The 25,892-nt window shown below is 40.8% G+C and overlaps 2 protein-coding genes across 5 annotated transcripts in view; one reads left to right on the top strand and one right to left on the bottom strand.

The window, feature by feature from the left end:
• Positions 1-13,078, bottom strand: part of FAM185A (family with sequence similarity 185 member A) — a 51,116-nt gene extending 38,038 nt beyond the window's left edge. For 2 of the 4 annotated variants that reach the window (XM_075024790.1, XM_075024789.1), the window contains exons 1-2: positions 12,501-13,075; positions 4,787-4,896 (exon numbers count right to left, since the gene is read on the bottom strand). In XM_075024790.1, the coding sequence (XP_074880891.1) occupies positions 4,787-4,896; positions 12,501-12,894 (504 nt within the window). In that variant the 5' untranslated portion in view covers positions 12,895-13,075. Of the gene's footprint in view, positions 1-4,786; positions 4,897-12,500 lie in introns of all 4 variants that reach the window. The other 2 variants (XM_075024791.1, XM_075024788.1) reach the window with 2 other exon arrangements.
• Positions 13,079-13,384: 306 nt separating this feature from the next.
• Positions 13,385-25,892, top strand: part of CCDC146 (coiled-coil domain containing 146) — a 76,242-nt gene continuing 63,734 nt past the window's right edge. Inside the window, exons 1-2 of the mRNA XM_075024768.1 lie at positions 13,385-13,426; positions 23,947-24,113. Of these exons, the coding sequence (XP_074880869.1) occupies positions 23,958-24,113 (156 nt within the window). The 5' untranslated portion in view covers positions 13,385-13,426; positions 23,947-23,957. The remainder of the gene's footprint in view (positions 13,427-23,946; positions 24,114-25,892) is intronic.

Below are 25,892 nucleotides of genomic sequence, written 5' to 3'. Positions count from 1 at the left end.
TATTAAAATAAGCAGCAGGGGAAGAAAGAGGGAACTTTGTATTTTATTTATACTCCATCCAGAAACCAAGGTATGCATATACCCAGTGCTGCAGCAGACGAGAAACACGAGCTGGCAGTGAGAAATGAACTAGCAAACTGAAACCTTCCAGTGATCTGGAACCTACAGTGTCACAGAAGTCTGTAAGATAATCATATATATATACACACAAACACACCACAGACCTACTTAAGCTTGGAGTATTATGAATACCCATAAGCTTCTGTGGATGCACACCAGTGCAAACCTGAGGCCTGCAAGTACAACCAGATCCTACAGTGTTTCATTCCAAACAGATTCTAATTCAGGTTAGGTATTTTGCATACATCTGCATTACAGTCTCAAGTTTTTCCACAAAGAAACCATGTTTCAAGTCAAAAAATGCTATAGCCCTCATACGTTTCAGCTGTTGCATACAACTGACAAAGAGAAAAAAAATGTACAGAAATACACACAAACTAATCTCAGAAAGACAAAAAAACACAGGTCTTGAGAGTAAAAGCCAACCATTTGTGAGAAGGGAGAAGGGGAAAAAATAATTTAAAAATCAGATTTAAATCATCTAACTGTATTCATAAGCTGCAACTTCAACAAATCTTGACTTTAAGTAGTCTATGTATCTCAACAGCAAAGCTCTTTTGCTTAAGTTCACTAGCGTGAACATTGGAATAACATAGAATTAAAAAAAAATCAGCATTTTTTATACTTAATGCTGGATATGCTGCCCCCACCCCCATATCCTTCATTTTCCCATACCACCACTTCCATTTTTGGATATATTTGTTTCCGTTGAAAAGGGTATTATTCCTGTAGATGCTATTTAATTTAGGACACCCTCTGTTAAATTTGACAATCAAGCATATCAGAAATATTCAAGGTGTGTAGATTATTATACACCTGTCTGGATAAGCGATAATAAATTGAATTAACTAGGTCTAAGCAGATGACAACAAGATTAAGGACTTTATATATATATATATATATATAAAAATATAAAATCAAGTTTGCAATATGGAAAACATGGACTCATACTGCTCCAACACATTTCTGATGAAAGACCAAGAATCAGAAGTTTCATGGGGTTTCATAAGACAGGAAGAACTCTACAGCAGTGTTTCTTTGTTTTTGTGTTCCCAAGTCTTGCTTTCTCCTCTTCATTTAAGACGCTTCCCCACAGTAAAATGCAACGCCCCTAACTTGAGACTACAGCAGTGCTTCAGACCTTTTAAAGGTTGTAAATAACTTAATGTTCAGTTAAGCTTCTATACAAATATAATAGATGATTCTCTCCATATACAGTAAACAGGGTAAAGCTAAATTAGATGCTTCAGCCAGACATCACAGTTCCTTTGAGGCAGTTACATTAAGCACATTATCAGAATAATGGTTAAAAAAGCAAATCATCCAAGCATATAACTTGAGAAAAATACAGGAACTCATAAGATTAGAAGAATTTATGTACAGCAATGACTTACCAGTATGGCCACTGATAGTTAAATAAAATAAAACCACAACATACACACTTATTTCCTCAATTTTTTTTTTAATCTATCATTTTTGGGATAGAAAAATCTTTGATAGGGACACAGGTACCTCAACTTTCTTCTCCAGAATTATTAGACTTATCCCTATCCTCTTAAAAAAACCAGGCTTTCAGAGGTAGGTGTCAATAGAGACACCTAACAGACAGCAGGATTTGCTGAGAGAAGCAGCAAGTTATAATGGTCAGGTAGCTTTTTCATTAAGAGGGAACATTGCACTAGCTGAAAGTAAGAAACACTAATTTGTCATAGGGCTTCTCCTAGCGAGGGAGAAAGGTTTGAGTAAGGAAGAGGTAAAAGGCTGTCAAGGCCATGACAGGTGTTAAAAGAAAAACAGAAAAACTTGTTCAGTTCACAGAAAGGAAGGACAGTGGTGCAGGTCTTTAACAAATCAGGCTCAGACATGGTGTGTGGTGAGGAAGCATGGCAGGTCTTCCACTGACCATGCACAAGACATCTGGAAATTCTTGTTATCACTGGCACAGTCAAGGAGTCAGAAGTAACCACTGAACACAGAAACAAAATTGAAGGGTCTCCTTGGTCCCACTGTCACTGCTAAGCTGATGGACTGTAATAAGAAGCAGGAGGAAAAAATCAAAAAGAGGCAGCACTATACTCTGAAGAAGACCTAGAAGTCTAACAGTATTTTGGAATTACTGCTACTATCAGATGACCTAGAGACTTGGAAGGGATAGGGTGAACTGGGCTTTTGCCAATTACAGAACAACAATCAACAAAAAATAATCTCAATAAAACAACCAACCCTCAACAAATCTCACTGGCCAGATAATGCCTACCACACCAAAAGTACCAGTCAAAATCCATTAGAAAACTCATAGAGAATACTCATCTTTTCTGTTCAATTACCAGCATGCATGATTAAGGAAAGTAGATGTCAAATTTCTAGGTGTTCTGTAAAGACACCATACAGTATACCAAAATTCAGCAAGTTTTTTGAATTACAAGTTATACAAACAACTTCTTGCAGTCTGTGGCAAGAGAATTAGCAGTCATGAAGCTGCTTGCTGGTGCTCTTGAATAAATAAATAAATCTGGTCATGTGAGGATTAAAGTCATTGATCAACGATCATTTGCTCTCTACTGTAAAGAAAGAGTCTACTGCTTTGCTAGTCGATGAGGTTTGTGGAGAGCATGATAGTGAAGCAACATTAAACAGCTCTTGAATCCATCCAGGGGAGGGCAGTATCACTTCAGTTTGCTCACTAAAGCACATTCCCTGAAAGGGAATCGGCTCTTGTGCTGTACTACAGAATCTAGTCTGTAAGATTTTCAGTAGCTTTGAAAAAACCCCAAAGGTGAATAATTCTGCTTCTCACTAATAATTCTGCTTCTCTGCTAATACAGAGTATAATTCCTGAACGTGTATTAGAAAAAAAAATGAGTTACAGTTGCCTTACTAGAACTACAGTACTTCTCAAAAACACTAGACTAAAAACTGGTTGTATGGCTAAGAGATACTGTAATTGAACAATTGTTTCCTCTTGCAAACACCTGCATGGTCGGTAATTTTAATTCAAAACCTTCATCTCACTACTTCAGAGTCAACAAAACCAAGAGTGGCAACATATCTTCTCTATTCCCATATGTTGAAGCTATCACAGTAACCAGAACAAAGACAACCACTCACCACCCAAAAGAATACTTCGGGTAACTATTTTGATTAAAAAAAAAGCCAAAGCCTTATAATCTACCAAAGCTCTGTTTTAACAAGAAATTTGCAGTTCTTTCTTGATACTTTAAATATTAAATGCCTTCTGCTTTCTGGGACAAGGCCATTCTTCTCATCTGAGGCTTAAGGGAGCAAAGAAACTTCCTGTGGCCACCAACGTAGTGGACACAGAGGTGCATGCACAGGGGAAGGATCATCTTTTACACTTGTAGTCTTCCTGATATTTTTGTGAATCAAGCAAGGCTCATAGCTGACAGAGGAAAAAAGCAACACCAGGCTCCTCTAAACTATAATGAGGCTGTGGAGGAGTTGGTCTCAGGAGCCCCAAACTGGTGACTTTGCAGCCTTCTTTTCAGTTCATCAGAGAGTATAGTTTCATTGCTCATTGAAGTCTCAGGGATAACAGAACCGGCTTTTTAATTTTTAAAGTTCAACACTTTTCACACCTCAGATTATATATGAAAAAGGTGCCCATGAAATTAGTTAGTTGTCTTTCCTGAGAATCCTCTTTTTCCATGACATCACAAGAAATTCCTGACAATTGTGATGGCATGGTGTGATTACTGTCACTGTTGCTGGCCAAAACTACCTTGTTTTCTCATATTATGTAGTTTCTCATGTACTGCTGTTTGCTGCTATGTAAGAGAGTAATGTTTAACCAAAGCTTTAGACAGCGATAACGCATATAGTACTGCTAATTTTTTGTTAGATTTTAGCTACCTTTTTAAGAGTAATATGGTCAATTACACAGAATCTGGAAGATTCCAGTTGTCTGTAGTTCACTAAATACAGAGTAAACCTAGCTCTATTGTATATTAAATTTCCCCTCAAGTTCAGTTTCCCATATGTGCCCTTCTTTTCAATTTATACCAATTCCTGCAGGTACCATCCCAATTATTCAAGTGAATTTGATTCCAAACAGCACCTAAGTGACATATACTTTGATTATTTCTACAAAAGCCTATGTCAGCAAACCTGAAGCCTTAAGACTGAAGAAACAAGGTCATGACCATGATTTATACAGTATTTCAGTCATGTATTTTGGACATGTAATGTGTAACTTCTGATTGAAAATTAACCTAAAGAGTTTGTCAATAGCACTGATAGATCAGAATTATTAAAACAAAACACAGAAAAAAAAAGCAGCATACTGCAAAGTCCCAACTGAACAAGCACAACTATTAACCTACTAGACAGGAAATAGCAGTCTGTCTTTTTTTTTTTTTGGTTTTTTTTGAGGAGCAGGATGGACAGAGATCAGGCTTACTGCTGTCACTGCTTCTGCTGACTTTGGCTATCAAAGGTACCTGGACTTCTGACTCCACATCATTTAGTGTTATTGACTTTGTGTCGTAATGGTATGTGATAAATAAAGGTGAGATGCTACACACATAGTAACACTTCGAAATACCAGAGTACTTCTCATCTCCAGAACTGGTACTTAAGTTCTTAAACTATATTCCACCACACAATCCCTTTTAAAAACACTGATGGGGTGGGGGAGGGTTCTTCATACCTTTATTGACTGCAAGACGCTAGTCCCCTTCTCTGTTTCTATTTTGCAGTTATCACATTCTATTTTCTGAATCTTCACGCAGCCAGTCCCTGATGTTTTGATATCCAGATCTAGAATTAAAAGTTTTATTAGCAACAGAATGAGAAGAGTCAGATCTATTTAACACAGTACTTGATCGCTTTATATAGTAATTACATATAGTAGGGAGAAAAAGCAGCTGTTACTAAAGAATCTTCTTGCAAAGTTTGGCCATATGCTTTCAATTGCATGACTAGTCACTATCAACAATTGACACTGAAAATTTTGTAAGCCTGTGTATGGCCATCCAGCTTCGAGAGAACATTGCCTCTTGGCAGCAGAGTGACCGTGACATCTGGCAAGGAATCAGCAGGGTGCGGTCCTTTAGTGAAGTTTCATCTTTTTTTTTTTTAACCCACTCCCAAACTCCACCTCCATCTCATAGCTACCCTAGTCACCAATTCTATTAGCAATTCTACTGAGACATTTGGGTACCCTGACAGGGGTTTTGGGGTGGGAAGGTTGTCTGGTTGTTTAAGGCCACATGTAGAGTAGTAAGATTCCACAGCACAAATACATCAGTCTTGCTTAGACCTACACTGCTTCAACTAGCAAGCAGCATAACACAAGACCAGGTATAGAGGAGTTTGCATGTGTCATTCCTCTCCAGCCTTCTGGAAGGCCTGACTTACCCTCCTGGCATGAAGAAGCATGTTTGCCTTTAGTCTGAATCACCTCACCTTATTACTGTTTATAGGCTCTCACAAAGAAAAGTCACTAGGTTTTGTAGATAACTCTGTCATCAAAGGAGTAATTTATGGGCTCATAATGCTTCACGCAGGAGCAGCAAAAGCCTTTTTCTGCCACTTGAGCTCACCCCTGAGTTTAAGGAACCAGGAAGAAGTTTGAGAATGTGCAGTCTAGGGATTCTGACTATACTACTAATAATTTATATAAATGACCACCATAACGACTGGCAAAAGGTAAAGGCAGGAGAGGAAAAGTGGTTTTGTTGTTCTAAGGAAAAAAGACAAAGGAGAAAAAGAAAAATTGAACAGGATTCAGAAGTGTTTGCAGCAAGTCACGTAACTGAAGGACTAAGAGAGAGATAGTGAGCCTATTACTCTCTAAGTCTATTAATCTCTAAGAGATTATCTGGGAAAGAAACTTTCATTTAAACACCTGTGAAAGTCTTTCTTCCACCTCCACTAGCTGCTAAGGTGACAAGAAATATGAGAAGGAGAATCAGAGTATGTATAACACACTCTGCAACACAGCAGAGGCTGAAGATCAATACTGTCACACTGCTGCTCAGGACAAACGCTGCAACCATGATGGCAGTAGCTTGCAGATGAAGGCAAGAGATTGAGAGCTCCAATTCACAACGAAGATAAGTTTTTCCACCTAACAAGCCAGGAGAATCCAAGAGGCAGAGATAAAACACGTTAGGTCTTTGCTGCAAGAGTGCTACCTTATTGCCACAGTAAGCTAAGAGGTTAAATTTAGTGAAGGATGCCAACTGTGTTTGCAGGTAACAATTCCCTAAGAAAGAGGGCTAGAAGAGGAGGACTGGATAAGCAGGTTTTCCAGAAAGCAGTTTTATTTGAAGATCTTATTTTCTTAGCATCTTCACAGAAGACTTACAAGAAAGATTTTAATCAAACTGTGTGTTTCTTAAATTTAAAGTAAACTCTAAGATAGGCTTTGAGGCATGTAAAAGCACAAAACCTAGCAAACTGGACTGGTGACTATCGTCAGAGACTCAAGGGCCAGCTCCACAAGGTTTTATGTTGTTAAAGCCTAGACAGTTTCATGAGACTAAAAATATCCGAGTAGTATCTGAGATATTTCAATTTGATCGATGCTGATCTACAGGTTCTGAAGTCGAGACAAAACTTTTCCATGGGATTTTACTTCTCAGGAAGCAGTTGGATTGTTTAAACACAGTTCCCAGAGACACAAATAGAGGCACTCTCCAAACATCTACACTTGAAACAATATGTCCTGCACAGCACAAACCTGTAGAGTTCAAAACGAAAGCAATATTATTTTTGAAATACAAGCTGTCTTGCTCAAAACTGCTCAGTTCACCCACTAGAAAACTGCACAGTCCTTGGGAGGATCTATATCTGAGACTTTAATTTCGCTTTCTGAGAAGAGAGAAGTCCAAAAGCCAGTTCGCCTGTGCAAATCTTTGAATTCAATCAACCTGATACCCTCTTGCCCATATTGTTTCTGTCAAAAGGGGTGAGGAAAAGGCTTAAGAGCAGTCAGTTTAGCCATTATACCAACTTAGTAAGACTTTTACAAGTATAAGGTTAAAAACTGCTGATCCTGCAGGGCATATTATGGCCATCATTTGAAAGGTAGATTAATAGCGTAATCCTAGCTGTATCAAAGATGGGTGTCAAAAGAGGACACACAAGTCTAGGGATTCACGAGCATGCTGTTAAACACCAGGGATTCCTGGATACATACTTTGTGCCTTGATCCTCTGCAGAGTTACAGCGCTTTGCTAGCCTTGATATACCAAAAATTAGTAGACAAGTAATGGAGCCCCTCTGTCTCACAAATAGGCTTCCTGAAGCAAGGATAAATGACTCCACAATGAGGCAAGCTAAAAGCTGGATAATATTGCTAAAGAAATTTTAACAAGCAAGGAGGAACAGGATACAACGTTTCAGTGCCAAAGCTCCAAAAATAGCTAGCTTGATTCCCCCTTAGCAAAGATGGGGGCTGAAGCCACACAAACCTCAAAAAATGCATGAAGGTCTCTGAGGTGCAAAGGATTTGTATTGGAAATAAAGGTACATAGGGGAAAAAAAGAACTTTGGTATCAGAATGTAGGCGGGGTACCCCAGAAATACCACCTTAAGCTGTAATATTTGAAATAGACTGGAAAATTACTGATTTTAAAGTGACTCAGCAGCCCTGGACTACTAGAAGTACTTCATGATGATCTACTTCTCTGCTCAGAGGAAGCTTACCAGTAAGTAAGCACGCATGTAAAATAATTCAACCCAGGAAAAACTATTTATTGAGGGCATCAGATTATAGCATCTGCTACTCTGAGGCTGTAACTCTGCCATACTTAGGAGTAGACACTGATGACCTTTTTTTCCAACTCATGAAAATGTTAAGACTTCAGAAAAATACACTGTTGAAAACATTCACATTCGCTTTCCACTAACATAAAAAGCAGAAACAAGCAGTCCCAGGAGCTTAGGTTCTCCCCTCATATAAGCAGGCATAAAAATTGTTTAAGTGATACCATAAAACTATGAATTTGGTAATTCACAGAAACCTTCAAGACCCATACATTCATTCAGTTGGCTTAGTTCCACAAGTATCTACAGTGTTTAGCCAAACAGCTAAGTGATCTCAGGGACTTAAATAAGACTAATGTGGAAGAGTTAAGCTTTCCCAAGGAGAGAATCAATAACAAAAAAAACATACTAGCTTACAAGTGGGCCTAGCCCAGGAGTGCTTGATCCTGTGCCAGAGGGGTCAGAGCTTTGGTATTCTACTCCATGAATCTTGGCTACCACTTCAACACTCAAGGTTCTCCTCCTTGACTTTGAAGCCTCTGTTCTCTTCACCAGGGTACAATAGGCAAAAAGCATTGGAACAGTTTGCCAAAGGAGGTTGTATAGTCTTCATTCTTGGGTGTTTCAAAACCAGACTGGATAAAATCCTGAGCAGCCTCCTCTGACCTTGGAGCTGACCCTGCTTTGAACCAGAGGTTAAACTAGAAACCTTCTGAGGTCCCCTCCAACCCAGATTATCCTATGATTCTAATACAATATGTATGTACTACTGAAGCAAAACATCAGAACAGCAAAACATGGTAAAACAGGACGGATGATTTTCAAATTCTGGTTATGCAAGACCTCAGTTGGGTTTACTTCTGAGTACTCCGACAATGTACAGTAACCAGAAATCAAAGAGCTGGTTTCAGGTTTAATTAGCACATGCAGTTCGACATGGTAAGACATAGGGTTCTCTATGTGCTAAGCAGACTGCGAACCTACAGCCATGTGCCTACACTGTCCCTGGAATAAATAGCTAACATATACACGTGACCTGAAGGAAAATAAATAAGTAATCTAGATTAAACAGAAATTCATTGACATCTATCATCTTTGAAGGTTAAATGTATCAGAGAGGATTATCAGATTGTGCATGATACTGAAAGACTATACACAGCATAAAACTAGACACTAAGACAGAAATAGAGGATCCTTTAGTACTTGCCCTACTGGACTGCTTACAAGTTGCTTTTGGTTTAAAATGCATACTTAAGCTTATCATCTAGCATCTTCTACACATGCTCTTTGGGGTCTAAGGAGTTTTACCTAACTTAGAGCTTCCTGGATAAGCTCCAACCTAAATTGCAAAAGCTGTTATGAAATGCCTTCACTTCCAAAATGAAGAAAGAAGCTAGAATACTGTAAAGATATTCACATCAACTTCTCAACTTCTTACAGCTAAGTGACAGAAAGAGAGCTCAGATAAAACGGTCTAAACAGAACAGAGTTTACATCCTCCTCATGCATTCAAGGAAGGCCAGAGAAAAGCCAAAGTACTTGCAGAGCAACAACAGTTTCTTTCTGTTTTGAGCTATGTTTTTACAAGGGATAAGATCTTTTGCTTATGCAATGATGTTTAATGGATAATTCTTTCCTAAATAAAGAAGAGGAACAACCCAAGCACAAACTACCACTCAGAGAACCCAAAAACCAAGCCAGAGCTGAATGGACACAAAGTAGAACCTCACTGGCAAGTAGCAATTCTACTTCACTGAGTACAAAAAAATATTTATATTTAGGAAATATATCTCTGGATTTGCCTGGATAACAGCATGAACTGACAATACTAACATCATGCTAATTATGGGGTGACAAACAGCAACTAGTAGAAGGGGGCTATAATCCACAGACTGCCCAGGGAACCTGAATTGCATGAGCTTACCACAAACCCAGATGGAACAGCTTAGAAACCTACAAACTAATAAAACCTACTTCAAGAAGGAAGGCTGTAAGACAGTCTGCAGGGGTGGTTGACATTCAGACTATCATAAGAATCTCAAAAGACAGGACAAAAGCTAAATGATTTTTTTTCCATCAATCAGGATTCATTATTGAGACCTTTTGGGAAGGTTCCCCACATTGAAACTCTTTATGAAGGCTGAGATTCTCCAGATCTTAATACAATGAATTCTACCCCCTGAGAGTAACCAAGTCTGGAGTAACACATAATAGTCACTCAGAGATCCTGAGGAAACTGAAATATTAAATTACTAACAGCTACAGTAACCAGACAGACCTGGTACCAGAGAAATGAAGGGTAATAAATGAGAAGCTGGGTTTCAGTTTGATTGTCTGTAATCCTGGGATGGACTCTCTGAATGTACTACAGATAAGCCAAGGTAATCTTTGCACTTGCCAAGCAGGAAAGAAAAAAAAAAGCTGTAAGAACATAGCTGACAATTCTTAGGGAAGAGTCAAAACTACAAAAGTCTCTTGGAGAAGACAGTCCTGCTACAGTTCAGTGAACGAGTCAATGAATACATAGATAACAGCTGATTTGTTTAAGAGAATGAACTTGGATTTTCAGATGTCTTTAACGAAACACTTAGTCCTGTATTGTCTTTTAGGTGTAAACTGTGCATCATCTTCAATACTACATGAATTTGGAAATCAGCAGAAATACCAAGGTTGAAAAGTTTCATCAGTGACACTGAATTATTCAGACTAGTTAAAAACTCACTGACAAAATGCAGAAAGACCTTGTAATACCACTTAAATGATAAAACAGCAAGAATTTGAATGGATGGTATGCCTTGAGGGACTTTTTGCCACGAGGCATGGAGTTTGCCAGGAAGCTCCCACCCTGAATCTGTTTACGTGTTTAAGTGGACACTCAGAAGAGAGATCCACTGAGGGGCTGAGCTATATCAGGCTCAGAAAATCCCCCAAGCTGAAAAGAGTTGACAGCTAAGAGAACACTTAGATGAAACATCATGCATGTTTGTCCTGTTCTTACTCTTCCCTGAGCACCTGTTTATGACTACTGCTGGAGACAGGACAGCGGGCTAGCTAGACTCACAGTACAAATCAGTATGCCTATTCTAACATAGACAAAGTAAAGCACGCTGAGGGCAAGGAGGAGAAGCCCCTGATTTTATTTACAGAACGTTTGGCTGTATATTAGTTGTTTGGAAACAAAAGAGACCATAAGTTTTGGTAAACATATTTAAGAAACACGCCTTCAGTTATCAACAGTGCTCAAAAAAAAGAAAAAAATATTGTAAATTATAGGGATGAGTAAGACTAGAAAATGAAAGAGAATACTGCTGTGATAAATCCATAGCACTTCTCCATTTTGAATGATATACAGTTCAAGTCCTTCTAAATGAAAACATGAAAAAAAATCCCAACCCCAAAAATCAAAAAACAACATAGCAAAATTCAAGATATAGGAAAAAAAACCATAAGAGAAGATAAAAGGTGCAGGATGTCTTTGCTGTAAGGGTTTGGAAAAGCTGGAACCAAGAGAATATAACACCACACTCTACAAAAGTCATAGATGACATGTATGAAGCATAAGTAGAATGAGATTATTCACCATTTCTCATACTACAACTGCAGCAGAGCATCAAATGAAATAAAGCAGCAGTCTTGAACAACCACTTGAAGCAAACCAAAGGACCGTGTTTTTTGTAAGCTGAAAAGTTTTTCCAGCATGGTGAAACTTACTCTGCACTGTACAGGCAAAATGGCACAAATCCATAGGAAAAAACCCCACATCTATGACTAAACACAAATCTCTCTGGGTCAAGTACTTCCTAAACCTCAGCTCCCTGAGGGGAATTATCCTAGCAAGCTTGCCCTTTTCCTTCCCTGCCAGTATTTCAGTCCAGCACAGTTGTTTATTGGTTTCGGCCACTACAGCTGCTCTCCCAAGTTGTTTGTAGGTTCCCTAGCAGAAACCCTGCATAGATTTTTGCCTATGTGTACCAGTTACTAGGAAGACAGTTAACTCTATCCCAGCTGAAACTAGGACACGGCCAAAAAGATAATGCAAGACTTGCACTAGACAAAGGAGCCCTTCCTGGCATTTAATCTGTATTATTACCTTCCGAATGTTTTTGATCCCTGTGGATGGCCTCTCCGCATAACAACCACCAATGGAGCTGGTAGATCCAAACAACCCTACTGGGAACAACCTTTTAACTGCAGGTGTGCATAGCACATACTGAGGACTGCTGTCTCCCAGCTGAGCTGCAGTTACATCTTTTCTGGAACACCAGCTGTCAGGGCAAAAATAAAAGCGTGCGTTGTAACTACCACTCAACAGCAGAAGTTTCAGCATTAACTCTTGCTGACAAGAGGGTCAGCAACAAACCATCTACGCAAACACCGAAGAAGTCAGGAAACACAGAAAAAAAACCGGGACGCTTCGAACCTCCTTAATGCGAGGGGGCACGACGCCATTTCCGAGCACCCGCTGCCAACAGCGCTTCCAGCCGGAGCGGCAGCGGTGCCGGCACAGCCCCCGGTGAGCGCCACCGCCTGAGGGACCGACCCCCTCTCCCCGCGGGCTCCCCGTGCCAGCACGCCGCAAGGAGAGGGCCGACAGCCGGCCGCCCAGCCGGCTCGCCCGCCGAGGGACCCCCGCCCGCCGCTTCACCCACCGAACTTCACGGGCGTCCTGACGTCCACGGCGGTCTTGCTGTCCACGCCGTCCGCGACGATCGCCATCTGCTCCAGCGCCTCGTCGTACTCCACCCGGACGCGGTCCTGCTGCCGGCCGCGGGGCGGGGGGCTGCCGCCGGCGCCGCTGACGGCCACCAGAACGCGGTCGGCGCCCGGGTAGCGCTGCGGGTCCAGCGGGCGGACGCTCACCTGGCAGGGCAGCCGCACCCGCAGCCGCCCCCGCGGGCTGACCGCCAGCGCCCACTCCCGAAGGGGCTTACGGCCGCCGGCCTCGGCGGAGCCGCTGCAGCCGCGGCGGGGGGCGGGCGGCCCCCACCACCCGCCCGCCGCCCGCAGCGCCAGAGGCCCCCAGCGCGGGGGCAGCGCCCTCATGCCGCCCGGCGGGGCCCCGGGGAGCCGCGGCAGAAGCCCCCTGAGGCGAGGCGAGGCGGGGCGCGGCGCGGCGCGACGGGGCAGGGAGCCGCTCCTCACGGCGGACGGCCGTTACCCCCGCCCGCGCCCCGCCACGTCACGTGACGCGGCTGCAGGCGGGGAGAGGCACCGGGGCGGCCGGTAAACAGGCGGTGGCCGCTGGCGCGCGCCCGGGCAGCGACAGGCGCCGGCCCCGCCCACCCAGGAGGCTCCCGGGAGTCGTAGTTCGCCAGCGGGCGGAAGGAACTACAGTCGCCGGAAAACGGGCGACGCCGGCCGTCCTCATCGGCCTATCAGCCAAGGGGGGAAGGCGGAGCATTTCCGTCGTCTGCTGCTATTGGGCAGCGGGGCGGGACGCTAAAGCCAATCGGAAGCGAGGGTGAGGGCCGGGGGCGGTCGAGGGAGGCCGGAGGTGGCCAGCCGGCGTCGCCATAGGGACGGGGGACGCCGCCCGGCGAGGCGAGGCGGGGCCGGGCCGGCCGCGGCCGCACAGGTAGGGCCCTGCGGCGGGCCGGGGGCTGCGCGGCCTGGATGGACTCGCGGCGTCCGAGGCCGGGACCGGGGTCGGGATCGGGGGAGGCAAACCCGCGGCCCTAACGTAGAGGTGGGAAGCGAGTCCAGCGGCGCCGGGCCTCGGGGCCGCCTCAGTCCTGTTTGAGGAGTCCCGGGTGGGCCGGCGCCCGCCCGCCTCCCTGGGTGCCGGGAGTCCTCCGGGAGGCCATGTCGTGCGTGAGAATACGAGGTGCCTCGGCGTGAGGGCCTTTTCCGTGGTCCCCTTCGGCTGATCGTGGTGCAGCCAAGCCGCGGTTTCCAATGGAAGAGCCGTGCTGGTTGGGTTTCAGCCTGCTCAGCTCCCTGACGCAGCAGCCTCTGCAGCCACGGCATTTAACCCCTGCAAGGAGGACGCAGGGAAGAAGAGAGAAATGGGAAGGGGGAAATGGCGGGGCTTTGGGTGGCAGCCTGGTCTTTGTTACGCTTAAGCCTACAGTGAGACCGCAGGCGTTGAAATGTCCTCGGTCAGAGGATGAAGAAGCAGTTTGGCAGATGTGCTGGAAAAACAGTTTTTTTAAAAGTGGTGTCGCAGAGCTCCAGAATTGGTCTCTGTAGAGACAGCTCTGTTAACATGTTATTTACTGTGACTGATTTTTAGGAGTTAACAAACAGCCTAGCAGTTCTAAAGCCAGCCAAATAAATATTTTCCTGAGTTCTGTGCAAATACGTCATGAGACGATTGTCCTTATAGGGTTTACAGACAAGTGGGGAACTCCTGAATTCGGTTAGAGAGACTTTTATGGACTTCATAGTCCACATTATCACTATACTATAATTTAAAAAAAAAGAAGAGGTAGGGGATGTGGGCATAGATCATGTAAAGTCAGGGGCTGCATTCTTGTCATAGATGTAGTTTACTGCCAATAACGAGAGTGTAACGTGGACAGAAAGGTGCGTTGTCTTACCTACATTGCAGCACAAGAAATAGTAAAATCTGGGTCTGTTACTTTATTTATTTGCTGCCTTTTGTACTCCATATGTTGTTTTTCCTCTTTTCCAAAAATAACTGTGCAAGCTGTGCAATATGATATTTGGTCATCAAGCTCTTTTCAACTCCTTAGCCTCCTTTCCATTTTTATCACTGTCTGGCATTGATTATGAATCTGAAATGAGATCTGAGTGTCCAAGAGGAAAGAAGATGGCCCTAGCTTTTTGGTCCATCTGTGATTTTCACTGTGGAAAATTTAATAAACATTCATATTCATCAATAAGGCCCTTCAAGTTAAATTATTTCATTGGTTTACATTATTCAGTCTCAAAAATCATTAAATGAAACACAAAAAGGGCCAGCCTGCCATATGGCAGTTTAGTATAGGAAAATAGTTCTAGAAAGACAAAAATGTATCAAGAAATATCTTGGGACATGACAGGGGATAGAAATAATTTTTTTCACATCTTCAGAAATAGTTGATTTTTGGAAAAAATATTAAAAAATTCTCACTCTTGAGACCAAATAGCAAATCTAAATGTTTGTTAGATAATTTGTCAGGGAAACCGTTACAGACCTGTAAGAAGTGTGGTGCAATGTGCTATAATTCCACTAGATGACAGCCAATTCAACAAATAACTCTATTAATGGACTGTTCAAAGGGAATCCCAGGTCTTTGGTTAGGTGGGACCTACCGCTGCCACCACCTTCTCCCTGCAGTCAGTGCTGCTGTTCCTTATCATTGTCTCCTATCTCCTCTTAAATGCTAGTGCTGCTTTCCAACTGCCTCCTTTTCCTCCAGTATCTTGGTATTTGATGCTCATCGCGTAGGCAGAGGTTTATCAGGTTGGGCTCTGTACTATGCTATGCATCATCTTTAATATTTTAAAGTTTTGTGTGATTGAGAACTTTGTTCAAGAAACCATTGAAAGATGCTTAAGCCTTACCTATGTATATATTTCACTGCTTTGTGTTGGTTTTTTTCATTAGATACAGTCTAAGCTTACTTATATGGTTAAAAATACTGAAGAAAACAGATAAAAGTAATTGCTAGGAAGAAGTTCTTCTTTCTCCATACATATGAAACCTCATGTTTTTCATGTTTTACTTATGCCATCTATATTTTGACTATAATATTGATTCAGTTTCATTTCAATGCTCTTGATTGAATTCCAGCCGATCCCATATCAGCTGGTATGGCACATAGCAGAGTCCAACCGTAAAATGAGATTTATTTTAATCTTTAATTTTCTGACTTGTCACTTGCAGGAAAAGAAAACTATATCAAATTTATAAATTAAGATTTATATTAGAGCTCCAATTTCAACATGCCTGCGTGATTCCTTATTGAATTACAATGCTTACTAGCCATTTTGCCATATATTTTGCCATATATTTAGTTACAGTGTTGTTTCAGGCCAAAGAATTTTCTGTATTTCGTGCAAAAAATAACAAAAACTGGACGTTATAAAGTGTTATAGAATAGATTTTAAAGCCAAAGCATTATCAGAGGCGCTTTTAGGCTAAGATAAGTGAGAGAGATATTTCAAGGGAAGAGGAATTAAATAAAAAGAATATACAGGAGAGGCTGTAGAAGGAATACATTTTTTGAACTTTTATATTTGTAATTAATCACAGAATAAGATCAGACTGCTTCAGGTCCCCACAGGGCATAAAGTTTGTCTGCCTGGGCAGGATTAAGTTCACCCATTTGCTATAATTGTAATGAAGAAATAATGTGACTTCACTGCTCGGGAAAATGGGGCCGCCCTGCAGGAGTGTTCTTGCTGGTGTTACACCCATGCTGAAGCTCCTACCTGCAGATGCAAGAACACTTTGAGTTAACATCCAGCATTTGGGCAAAGTTCACCGCACACAGGGCTAGCTACTTATCAGCGTTCCTCCATATCATAAGGCTTAAGAATTTTGTAGTCAGGATATTTTTTTCAAGTTTATTAAAAATTCTCATGTAGTCAGGATATTTTTTCCAATTTTATTAAAAATTCTCATGTGTTTCTATTATGAAATATTTGTATTACACTGGTTTAGTTCTTTTATTTGTATTTTGTAATTTGTAATTTTTTCAGTGATGTATTTCTGAACTGCTTCCTTGAGCCTTAGTTCTCAAAGCATGTCTAGGTTTCAGCGGGTAGGCAAAGCATGCTTTGTTTTTCCCTCGGTATTTTAGTGTGTGTATGGTGATGGTAACCATTTCTTCTCAGAAGTGGCAGAGGGAGGCAATCTCCAAAGCACACAATGGTTTGGATTTCAGGGATTTTTTGTTTGTCACGCTACCAGAAATTCTCTGAGGAAATTAAGTTCCTCATGGAAACCACATGAAAAGGGAAGTGGCAAATCTTACCATTCAAATTCTCCCTGTCTTAGCCATATCTAATTAGAACTCCAGCAGATAAAGTCTGTGTGGCTCAGGGTGATTCCATCCCAAATAGCAGAAACTTAAAAACAAGGAGAAACAATGGAACTTATAACAGAAATTGTTAAGCAGTTTACGTATGCGGTGTGCTCTCATTCTCCCAAAGTAGTTGTCTATGAGGTTGTACAGTCAAATCAAACAATCCATTCTGAAGTACATGCATATTATAATGCCCTATTGTACATGATGTAATTTTAATTTTAATGATCATTTAATGTTGGCATAGCTTTGTTGTTTAAAGATACATCCCTTCATGCTGAAGCACAGGCTCTTCCCAGCTAAAATAGGAGGTCTGCTGCTTGCAAGACTGTAAGCTTTAACTTTAGGAAAGAAGCATTTAGAAAATAAAAAATTTTAGGGGATGAAAAGATCACTGTGTGATTGAATAAATCCATCGTACTCCTGTGTAATTAATATTATCTGTAGCTCTCATCTCTTCCCTTCTCCTTGAAGAGGATATGGTAGAACTGGCAAAGTTTTGGAGAAGGATGACAAGGACAGTGTAAGGCAGAGAAGGGCTCCCATGCCAGTGACAGCAGGTAGATTGGCTTCTTCAGCCTGGAAAAAGGACTATCAAATGAATATACAACATTAGAAAAAACCTAGTGGCATGGAAATGTTGTGATTATTCAGTGACTCATCCAGTATAAGAACTGGGTGGCATCAAGGAGCCAGATTTAAAACAAACAAAAAGCTCTGGTTGCTCACATCATGCAGAGATAAGACGAAAATCTCCATTCCCCTGGATTTTGCAGATAATGGAAGTTTTGCATGAGTTCAAAGATGGGATGAGTTCAGGGAAGCATCACCACACTGTGACTGGTGGATTCTTCTGTCCCCAGGCATCCGGTGATGGCTGGAAGTATGCAGAGCTAGATCAGCTTTTGGTCTGACTAGATATTGCTGTTCTGATGTTCCAACTACATTACATAATTTTTCTAACTAATGCAGCATGAAACACCAAGTCAGTTGTCTTGTTTTCAGACTAATTTTTATTTTCTAATATTTGTGTGCAAAAAGAGGTAGCATGAAGATGTAGATAAATATCCTGAGGTTTAGACTGGATATTAGGAAAAACTTATTCATTGAAAGGGTTATCAAGCATTGGAACAGGCTGCCCTGGGAAGTGATTGAATCACCATCCCCGGAGGTATTGAAAAAAACATGTAGATGTGGCACTTAGGGACATGGTTTAATGGTGGACTTGGCAGTGTTAAGTTTATGGTTGGACTTGATGATCTTAAGGGTCTTTTCTAACCTAAATGATTTTGTGATTCTATGCCTCACTGTTCATCTGAGGTTCTGTTCATTGCCGCCCTGCTCTGGGTACTGCCTGTCTCCTGCCATCCTCGCTGCCTGCAGGCAGATGGGAAGGTGCTCTGTAGCAACTTCCAGAAAAATTAGCCAATTGAGCTCATAACATTGGTTGAAATTTTTCAGACTTCCTTAGCTGATTTTGCCTGAGAAAGTAGTCATAAAGCTGTTCCTCTTGCAGATCAGTGTTGATGAGGAAGGTATCTCCTGCTGCAAGAGAAGGAAATAATATGTAACATCCATGGATGCAGCTGGCTGTGGAAGGAGATCTATGTCTATGGCCTCAGCTCAGCTTAACGTGAACTTACACCCATTTGTTTAAACCTGGCTAAACCTTAGACTTGTGTTAAACAAAAAAAAATCTCTTGTGAGTTGGAGCATTTACATGCCAGTCTACACCAATGTAACTAACCCAGCTTTAACTGAAACAGATCAGATTTGCGTGGCAGCAAAGAATGAGGGAGGGAATATATTAAGAAACTGATAATTTCCATCAGGAAGGAAAGTAGCATATATGTCAATGTATAATGTACCATCTATAAGTCCAGTTGCGAACCTGCATGTGATACTAGTAATTAGCTACTTCCATAAATATTTCCACTGGAGTTAGACTATTTACACAAATAACTGCTTGTTGTTTTAATTGACTTCACAGACTTCCCAGTCTGGCCTGATGTTATCAGACTGAAATTATAAATTATTTTGAATGTACATTCATACAAAAGTTGTAATTGAAAAGATATTATTTTAACACATACTCTTCAACATATAATAGTTTTTGCCTCCAGCAATAACAGTGTAAATAGTTTAATATTATTCTAATGATGAATTCATACCTTTAATTCTGTAACAATGGCAGAGAAAAATAATGTGCTTAATACTTTTTTTTTCCCCTTTGTGCTTGAAATTAAAAAAGCATGGGCTTGAAGGGTAAGACTGTGTGACTGGTATCAAAATCTTACTGATGCTTTTCTGAACCCAAATCTTTTTCTAATTATTGGCTCAGTGTTGCTGTCAATTCTGTTTACTGTCTTTGTCAATGATCTGGACGAGGGAATTGAATGCACCCTCAGTAAGTTTGCACATGACACCAAGCTGGGCGGGAGGGCTGATCTGCTCGAGGGTAGGAAGGCTCTACAGAGGGATCTGGACAGGCTGGGTTGATGGGCCAAGGGCAGTTGTCTGAGGTTCAACAAGGCCTACTGCCAGGTCCTGCACTTGGGTCACAACAACCCCATGCAGCGCTACAGGATTGGGGAAGAGTGACTGGAAAGCTGCCTGGCAGAAAACGACCTGGGGGTGCTGGTTGACAGCCGGCTGAATATGAGCCAGCAGTGTGCCCAGGTGGCCAAGAAGGCCAACAGCATCCTGGCTTGGATCAGAAATGGCATGGCCAGCAGGAGCAGGGAAGTGATTGTCCCTTTGTACTCAGCACTGGTGAGGTTGCACCTTGAATACCGTGTTCAGTTTTGGGCCCCTCACTGCAAGAAAGACATTGAGGTGCTGGAGCGTGTCCAGAGAAGGGCAACGAAGCTGGTGAGGGGCCTGGAGCACAAGTCTTATGAGGCACGGCTGAGGGAACTGGCGTTGTTTAGCCTGGAGAAAAGGAGGCTGAGGGGAGACCTTATCGCTCTCTACAACTACCTGAAAGGAGGCTGTAGTGAGGTGGGTGTTGGTCTCTTCTCCCAAGTAACAAGTGATAGGACAAGAGGAAATGGCCTCAAGTTGAGGCAAGGGAGATTTAGGTTAGATATTAGGAAAAATTTCCTTACTGAAAGGGTTGTCAGGCATTGGAACAGTCTGCCCAGGGAAGTGGTTGAGTCACCATCCCTGGAGGTATTTAAAGGACGTGTAGATGTGGTGCTTAGGGACATGGTTTAGTGGTGGACTTGGCAGTGTTAGGTTAATGGTTGGAACTGATGATCTTGAAGGTCTTTTCCAACCTAAATGATTCTATGATTCTAATTTTATAAATGCAAGGGATTAAGATAAAGTTTAAAGGGGCTCATTGGTATATGTTAATGAAGTCGATCAGTTGAAGTGTAGTTTCCTCAACAGAGATTTTTATAAATTTTGTGTCTTCTTAGTTAGTCTAGTGGATGCATCTTCATATATGGAGCTGCATCTCTTCATGTTCAGAATGAAATTTTACTGCTTTTTGCATCTGTCAGTCTGGAAAGAGTCAGTGCAGCTAAGTATCACCTCTCTGGATTCTGCACTGACTTGTGTATGAACATTGCTGTTTGCTAGAGAGATACTGAAGTAAAGGTGCTGACATTAGTCTTGGGAATCTGAGTTCCGACTTTTATTATTATTGCTGTCCTGAAGCTGTTTCACAAGACAGTTCTCAGCCTGATTTGACCCAGGTTGCAAAACAGACTTGTAATTCCCTTTCTCTGCAATTCTGTGTGTTGGATTAAGGCTGTGATATTACTTGCAGTTCTACAGTTTGAAAACATCCATATTTGTTGAACTATTCTGTAAATTTAAAAATCATGCCAACTTTCATTTCTATCTGAATTAGACTGTTTATTTATCAGATACAGCAAAAATACAAATTTTCCACTTTTTGAACTTTATATATCCAATTTTGTATAAGCTGAATTTTAAATTTAATTATGTAGTAGGTAATTGACGAATGCTAAACTTATTTTGATGTCCCATAAATGTACATATCTTTTGTTACAGTCTGTCCCCTTCCCTCTTAAAAAGGAGTGGACACTAGCGCTTATCACACTAGCTAGGGCTAATTGTTTTCCTCTGTCTTAGCTGTCTATAGTTGTGTCTTAACATAATATTATAAACTTTTCAGATTCAGAAGATTGTTTTTGTTCTCTCCCTGCCCAGCAAATTGGAGTCTTGGTGAGGACTCTTTTGTACTACCGTACTGTGAGGAAGTGTATTTTTTTGACTGGCATCAACTCTATGTTGCACATACAAGTATCGACAAAAATGCCTACACCCATGAAGGTCTCGGGTTTTGGCATTGTTCTGCTTAGAGTTTCTGACTCTGTGCTTTTCCCTCTGTCTAAATTCTTCCAGCATGTTTAGAGGAACAAATAAAGCAGCAGCAGCAGCCATAAACATGAAATGCATATGCTAAAATATTCAGCAGTTCTTTATAGATGAAAAATTGCTCTCTATTTATAAATGTGTATACATGTTTATGTACAGTATTTCAGAGTTTATTTCTTGGCATCTCTGATGTTTACAGTGGTTTCACAATGTTTTGACTCCTCCAGGAGGGATCATGAAATTGCTTTTTTTTCCATAAGCAAATACAGCCGCTGAAATCTCTCTAAAAGTCAAAATGTTCCTGAAGGAATTCCAAACAGCACTGAAGAAAGTCATAAACTTGCCAGTTTAAATGTCACTACCTTTATAGACAAGTGACTTTTCAACAGGTAGATACACACAATGCAACATTTTTATATACATCTTCTTACCACAATTATAAAAAGAAATTAGATTTTTCTTAACTGTCAGCTTTCTGGCTTTGGAATGCAAAATTGCTCTGGTTGTTTAATTGGAGATATCTGGTATATACTATTAAAATTTTTTCTTGATTTTATTACAGTTTTAATTTTGATTGTCCTTGATTTATAATAAAAAGCTCTCTTTCAGCAGAGAAAGGCTGAATGATGTCAAGACTGACTAAATTGAGGTGGGTTCTGCATCTTTGGCAGCTGATATGTGTTTTGTAATGATTTTGTCCAACAGCAGAATACGATGTTCTCTGCAGAATAGTTATTCTGCATAATAATTAATCTAGAAAGACCTGCTGCTGTCAGGTGAACACCTGCAGAAGTTGGCAATCTTTCTCCCAAAATTTTGAACTAAAATGCTGTGATACTGATTTGTCTATTCATTTCATCTAAAGCCAACTTCAGAGAACTTGTAAAGGAATTCTTGAATTCCTCCATGTGCGCTGTGTCTCCACTTTCCACTGTGCTTTGCTCTACAAATACTCTATGGCTCCCCTGTCTCCCTATGTCATGGCAAGATTTCTGTGTGCCTCAGAAGCCCTTCTGACCCCTCTCTTCCTTCTGTAAGATGCTTATTGCCTCCCTTTAATCATCCCAGCTGTCTTTACATCTTTCTCCTGAAATGTTTGTTTCTTGTTTTATGCTGCCTTCTTGCAAAAGGTATTTTAAAACTCTTTGAATATACAAAGCTCTTAACGTGGTGTTATGCCAGAAGATGTTTTTGGCAGCTATTAACTGGCATTTGATAAAATGACAAGTACCAACCTGGTAGACATTGCTGTCTTATCAGGGTACCAGGAGCATTGCATCCCCTTGTATTCCACCTCCCATTTCCCTCTTCCATGTCAGCATTTTCACACACTTCAGACAGTTCTGATGACTGATGCCTGGGAACATAATTCTCAAGTGCTGGACTGAGATAGTAAACACAAAGTGAAGTTACATGAAGTTATAGTAACTTGATGACATTAGGTCTCATCTTGTTCAGAAGTAATTAATAAATATCCTTGATCTAGCTGTTCCTAATGCAAGAATCTTAGAGATTTCTATTCCTAAATGAGAGCTATAAAAGTGGGATTTTCTCAAATATAATTGGAGGAAAGTTATCTTTTCCACAACCCTACTTGTTCCAACTTTCTTTTATTTCTCTCTCTGTGTATTTATTAAAAAACTGTGTTACCTAATTTGAAATCTTCAGGATAAAGCTTATACCAAGCTACGATTATAAAATTTGGATTTTAGCCTCTTGTAAAGCTCCTTCTTTTGGGGAAGAAAAAAGGGATTCCCACACTGTACTAGGGATCAAAATATAGCTTGAATCCTGTGAGTTTTATTATTACTCTTGAATTAGCTGACTTGGATATTTTTCAAGGTTACTTCAGAGATCACAGATACTAAACATGTAACCTGGTACATAACTGAAATGTTAGTACTACATAGGAGCTCTGACATAAGGACATTTCAGAATAATTATTTTTTCCAGTATTTTTGTACCTCCTGTTCTCAGATTTTATATCATGTTTTCTCTTTTTGTATGGTTTCAGGGTTTATTTGTTGGGTTTGGGTTTTTTTAAGTATGGCTATGCAATGACTTAAAGACATGAATAATGATATTACTCACACAAGTTAGACCAGTTCTTATACTCAAGATCTCTGTGTTCTGTGAAGGGGTTCCTTTTGCAAGGTCAACAGACACCGTGAAGGATGGGCTTACGTTGGATGGAGAGAAGGGGAAGCACATTCTTGGATTAGTCTTATGGAAATGACAGAGAAAAGTTTATAGCAGTTATACCTATAGAAGTCCCATCCACTTGGGGATTTCCTTTCTAAGGACCTGCCTGAAGGCAATGGCTGGACTCCCCAGTTTAACAGATTTCCAAAACTCAGCTGGTCAAAGCCCTAAGCAAGTCAATTTAGTTTTGAAGTTAGCCCTGCTTTGAGCAGGAGATTGGACTAGATGACCCCAGAGGCCTTTTCCAGCCAAAACCTATTATTCAGTGCCTGTTCTTTAAGAAATATTGTTTTGCATGTTGTCTAACATTTATGTGACAGTAATATAGCCAACTATTAGAGGATTTTAAAGATTCTAAAACAACGATAGAGTGACAGTGCAGCCTTTTACAAGTCTTTCATGAAGTTATAACTGTAGACACACCTGGTTTGCTCACGTTGTGACTTTTGTTGTTTGAACATGTGTCTCGCATGTCGATGTTGTGTGCTTTACACTACACATTTATCTTGCACAGTCATATATACCCCTGGATCTAATTAACTATTTTTGGGTTTTTGTTACTTCCTAGAACTTCAAACAATGAGTCAGGCTGGTGAAGAAAGTTCCAGTTCCAGTGACACAGAATTGGAAATCAAGAAGGAGCAGCCTATCTGTGCTCTAGCTCCAACAGTTTATAGCCGAGATGAGGGATCCACTGATGTAACAGCAAGTCCTGCATTTCAGTGTTTAGATGAGGTACCATATACCCCAGCTTTCTCTATAACAGTGCATACTGCGTCCAAATCAATTAATCTGAAATGTGTATATTTTGTTGTTTGTAATTGAAGGTTGTTACCGTAGCTATCTGTAGCTATTTCTTCTCTGATTTTTTTTCTAAGTGGTAAGAACATTTTGTGAAGCAGAAGCATACATGGGGCATATTCTTGCTGGGGATGGTTAAACCACGACAGCTTAATAGATAACCATGTTATTTTTTTCAGTGATCATGGCCTTAAGGGGAATGAGAATAGAGAGGTCTTGTTTTTGTAGTATTCTAGCTATAGAGGTAATTGCATCATGATTTTTAGAAAGACTTAATAGCTGCAGGAAAAATCCAAGGTAAGTGGCTCCAGAGGCACTAATAACTGATGATGATGATGGAAGAAACCTTTTGGAACTCAGTTTCTTTTGCAGACTTTTCTGTGTTAAGAAAACTTTTAGAATACTAGAAATATTTTAGAATTTAAGATATCAAATACATATCAAATGGAATCCTTAAAAATATAATGCCAGAAGAGACATTAAGAGATCATCTAATCCAAAATTTACACTGAAGTAGATTCACTGCAGATATTTGTCTAATTTGTTCTTTAAAAGTTTAACTGATGGAGATAGCTCTTTGGGCATCCTCTTCCAGCATTTCATCATTGCTAGAGTTTTAAAAAAAGAAGTTTTTCCTAAATCCCAGTTTAAATTTCATTTGGAGTGAATAATACAGCTTTCTTCCTGCCTTTCCCACAGTGACAAAGGAGAGCAATTTCTGCCCTCTTATTAATAAAGATATACGTCTCATATCCTAGGCAGGCTTTGTTCATACATCACATTTTTCTTAAAGTTCTTACTTTAAGTTGCTTTACCCTGGGCTCTTTCCAGCTTGGATCTGCCAGATCAGTTTGCTAGCCCAGCTCTCTCACTCTGCCTTGGACCTAAGGTCAGTAGAAAGGAAAGGGTGAGAATTTGTAGTGAAAACGAAAATAGGTCTGTGCCTTTCCTATCCAGCTATTAGATCATACTGAACATAGCATGAAGCTGCAAAGTCAGTCTCTCTCTAATCTCTTGTGCATTCAAGTGAAATATACGGGAGGGAGAGAGATTTTCTTTCAGTCCAGTGCCAGTATATGGTGAGCCCACAGCTTCCAGTATTGTTGTAGCACAAAACCCCTTTCTTCTCAGTCCAAGGCAGCTGGAAAAGTCCAGGACAGCTCAACTCTGAAAGAGAGTTGACGTCTCACCTTACAGAAGTCCTCCTGTCTACTAAAAGTATGGAAACTGTGCTTTGGGAAGAACTTTATTTTCCAGCTACTCCTGTACTTTTTCTATACATTTTCAGTTGTGGTAGAATTTTTGATATGTCAACAAGTACAAGATATCCTTACCCCCCACCCTTCCCCAAATAAAATAAATCTAAATGGTATAACATTCTAAAATATACTCTACATTTCTGCTTTGTTTTCCTTATTTGTAATCATGGTGAAAACTTATTTTTCTAGTCTTATTCTAGAAAATTATCAGATCATTTGACTGATTTTTTTTTTCCCCCTCCAAAAAATCTTTCCAAAGAGGTTATTCTGTGTGTCAAATTTAAGGCCAACTTGTTTAACTCTGATAACATTGTAAACCATTAATAGGAAATAGGGGGTAACCTTAGTATTAGAAGTTGTTCCCAACTCAGGAAAAAAATGTACAGCGGAATACCAAAGTAATCAATTTGCATAGGATTTCATAAATGAGGTCTCTCGGTCATTTTGTCAATTT

This window comes from Buteo buteo, chromosome 4, assembly GCF_964188355.1.
Source record: "Buteo buteo chromosome 4, bButBut1.hap1.1, whole genome shotgun sequence".
NCBI classification, from domain to species: Eukaryota; Metazoa; Chordata; class Aves; order Accipitriformes; family Accipitridae; genus Buteo; species Buteo buteo.
Note: the sequence above shows the minus strand (reverse complement) of the source record. Positions and strands in the feature narration are given on the sequence as shown.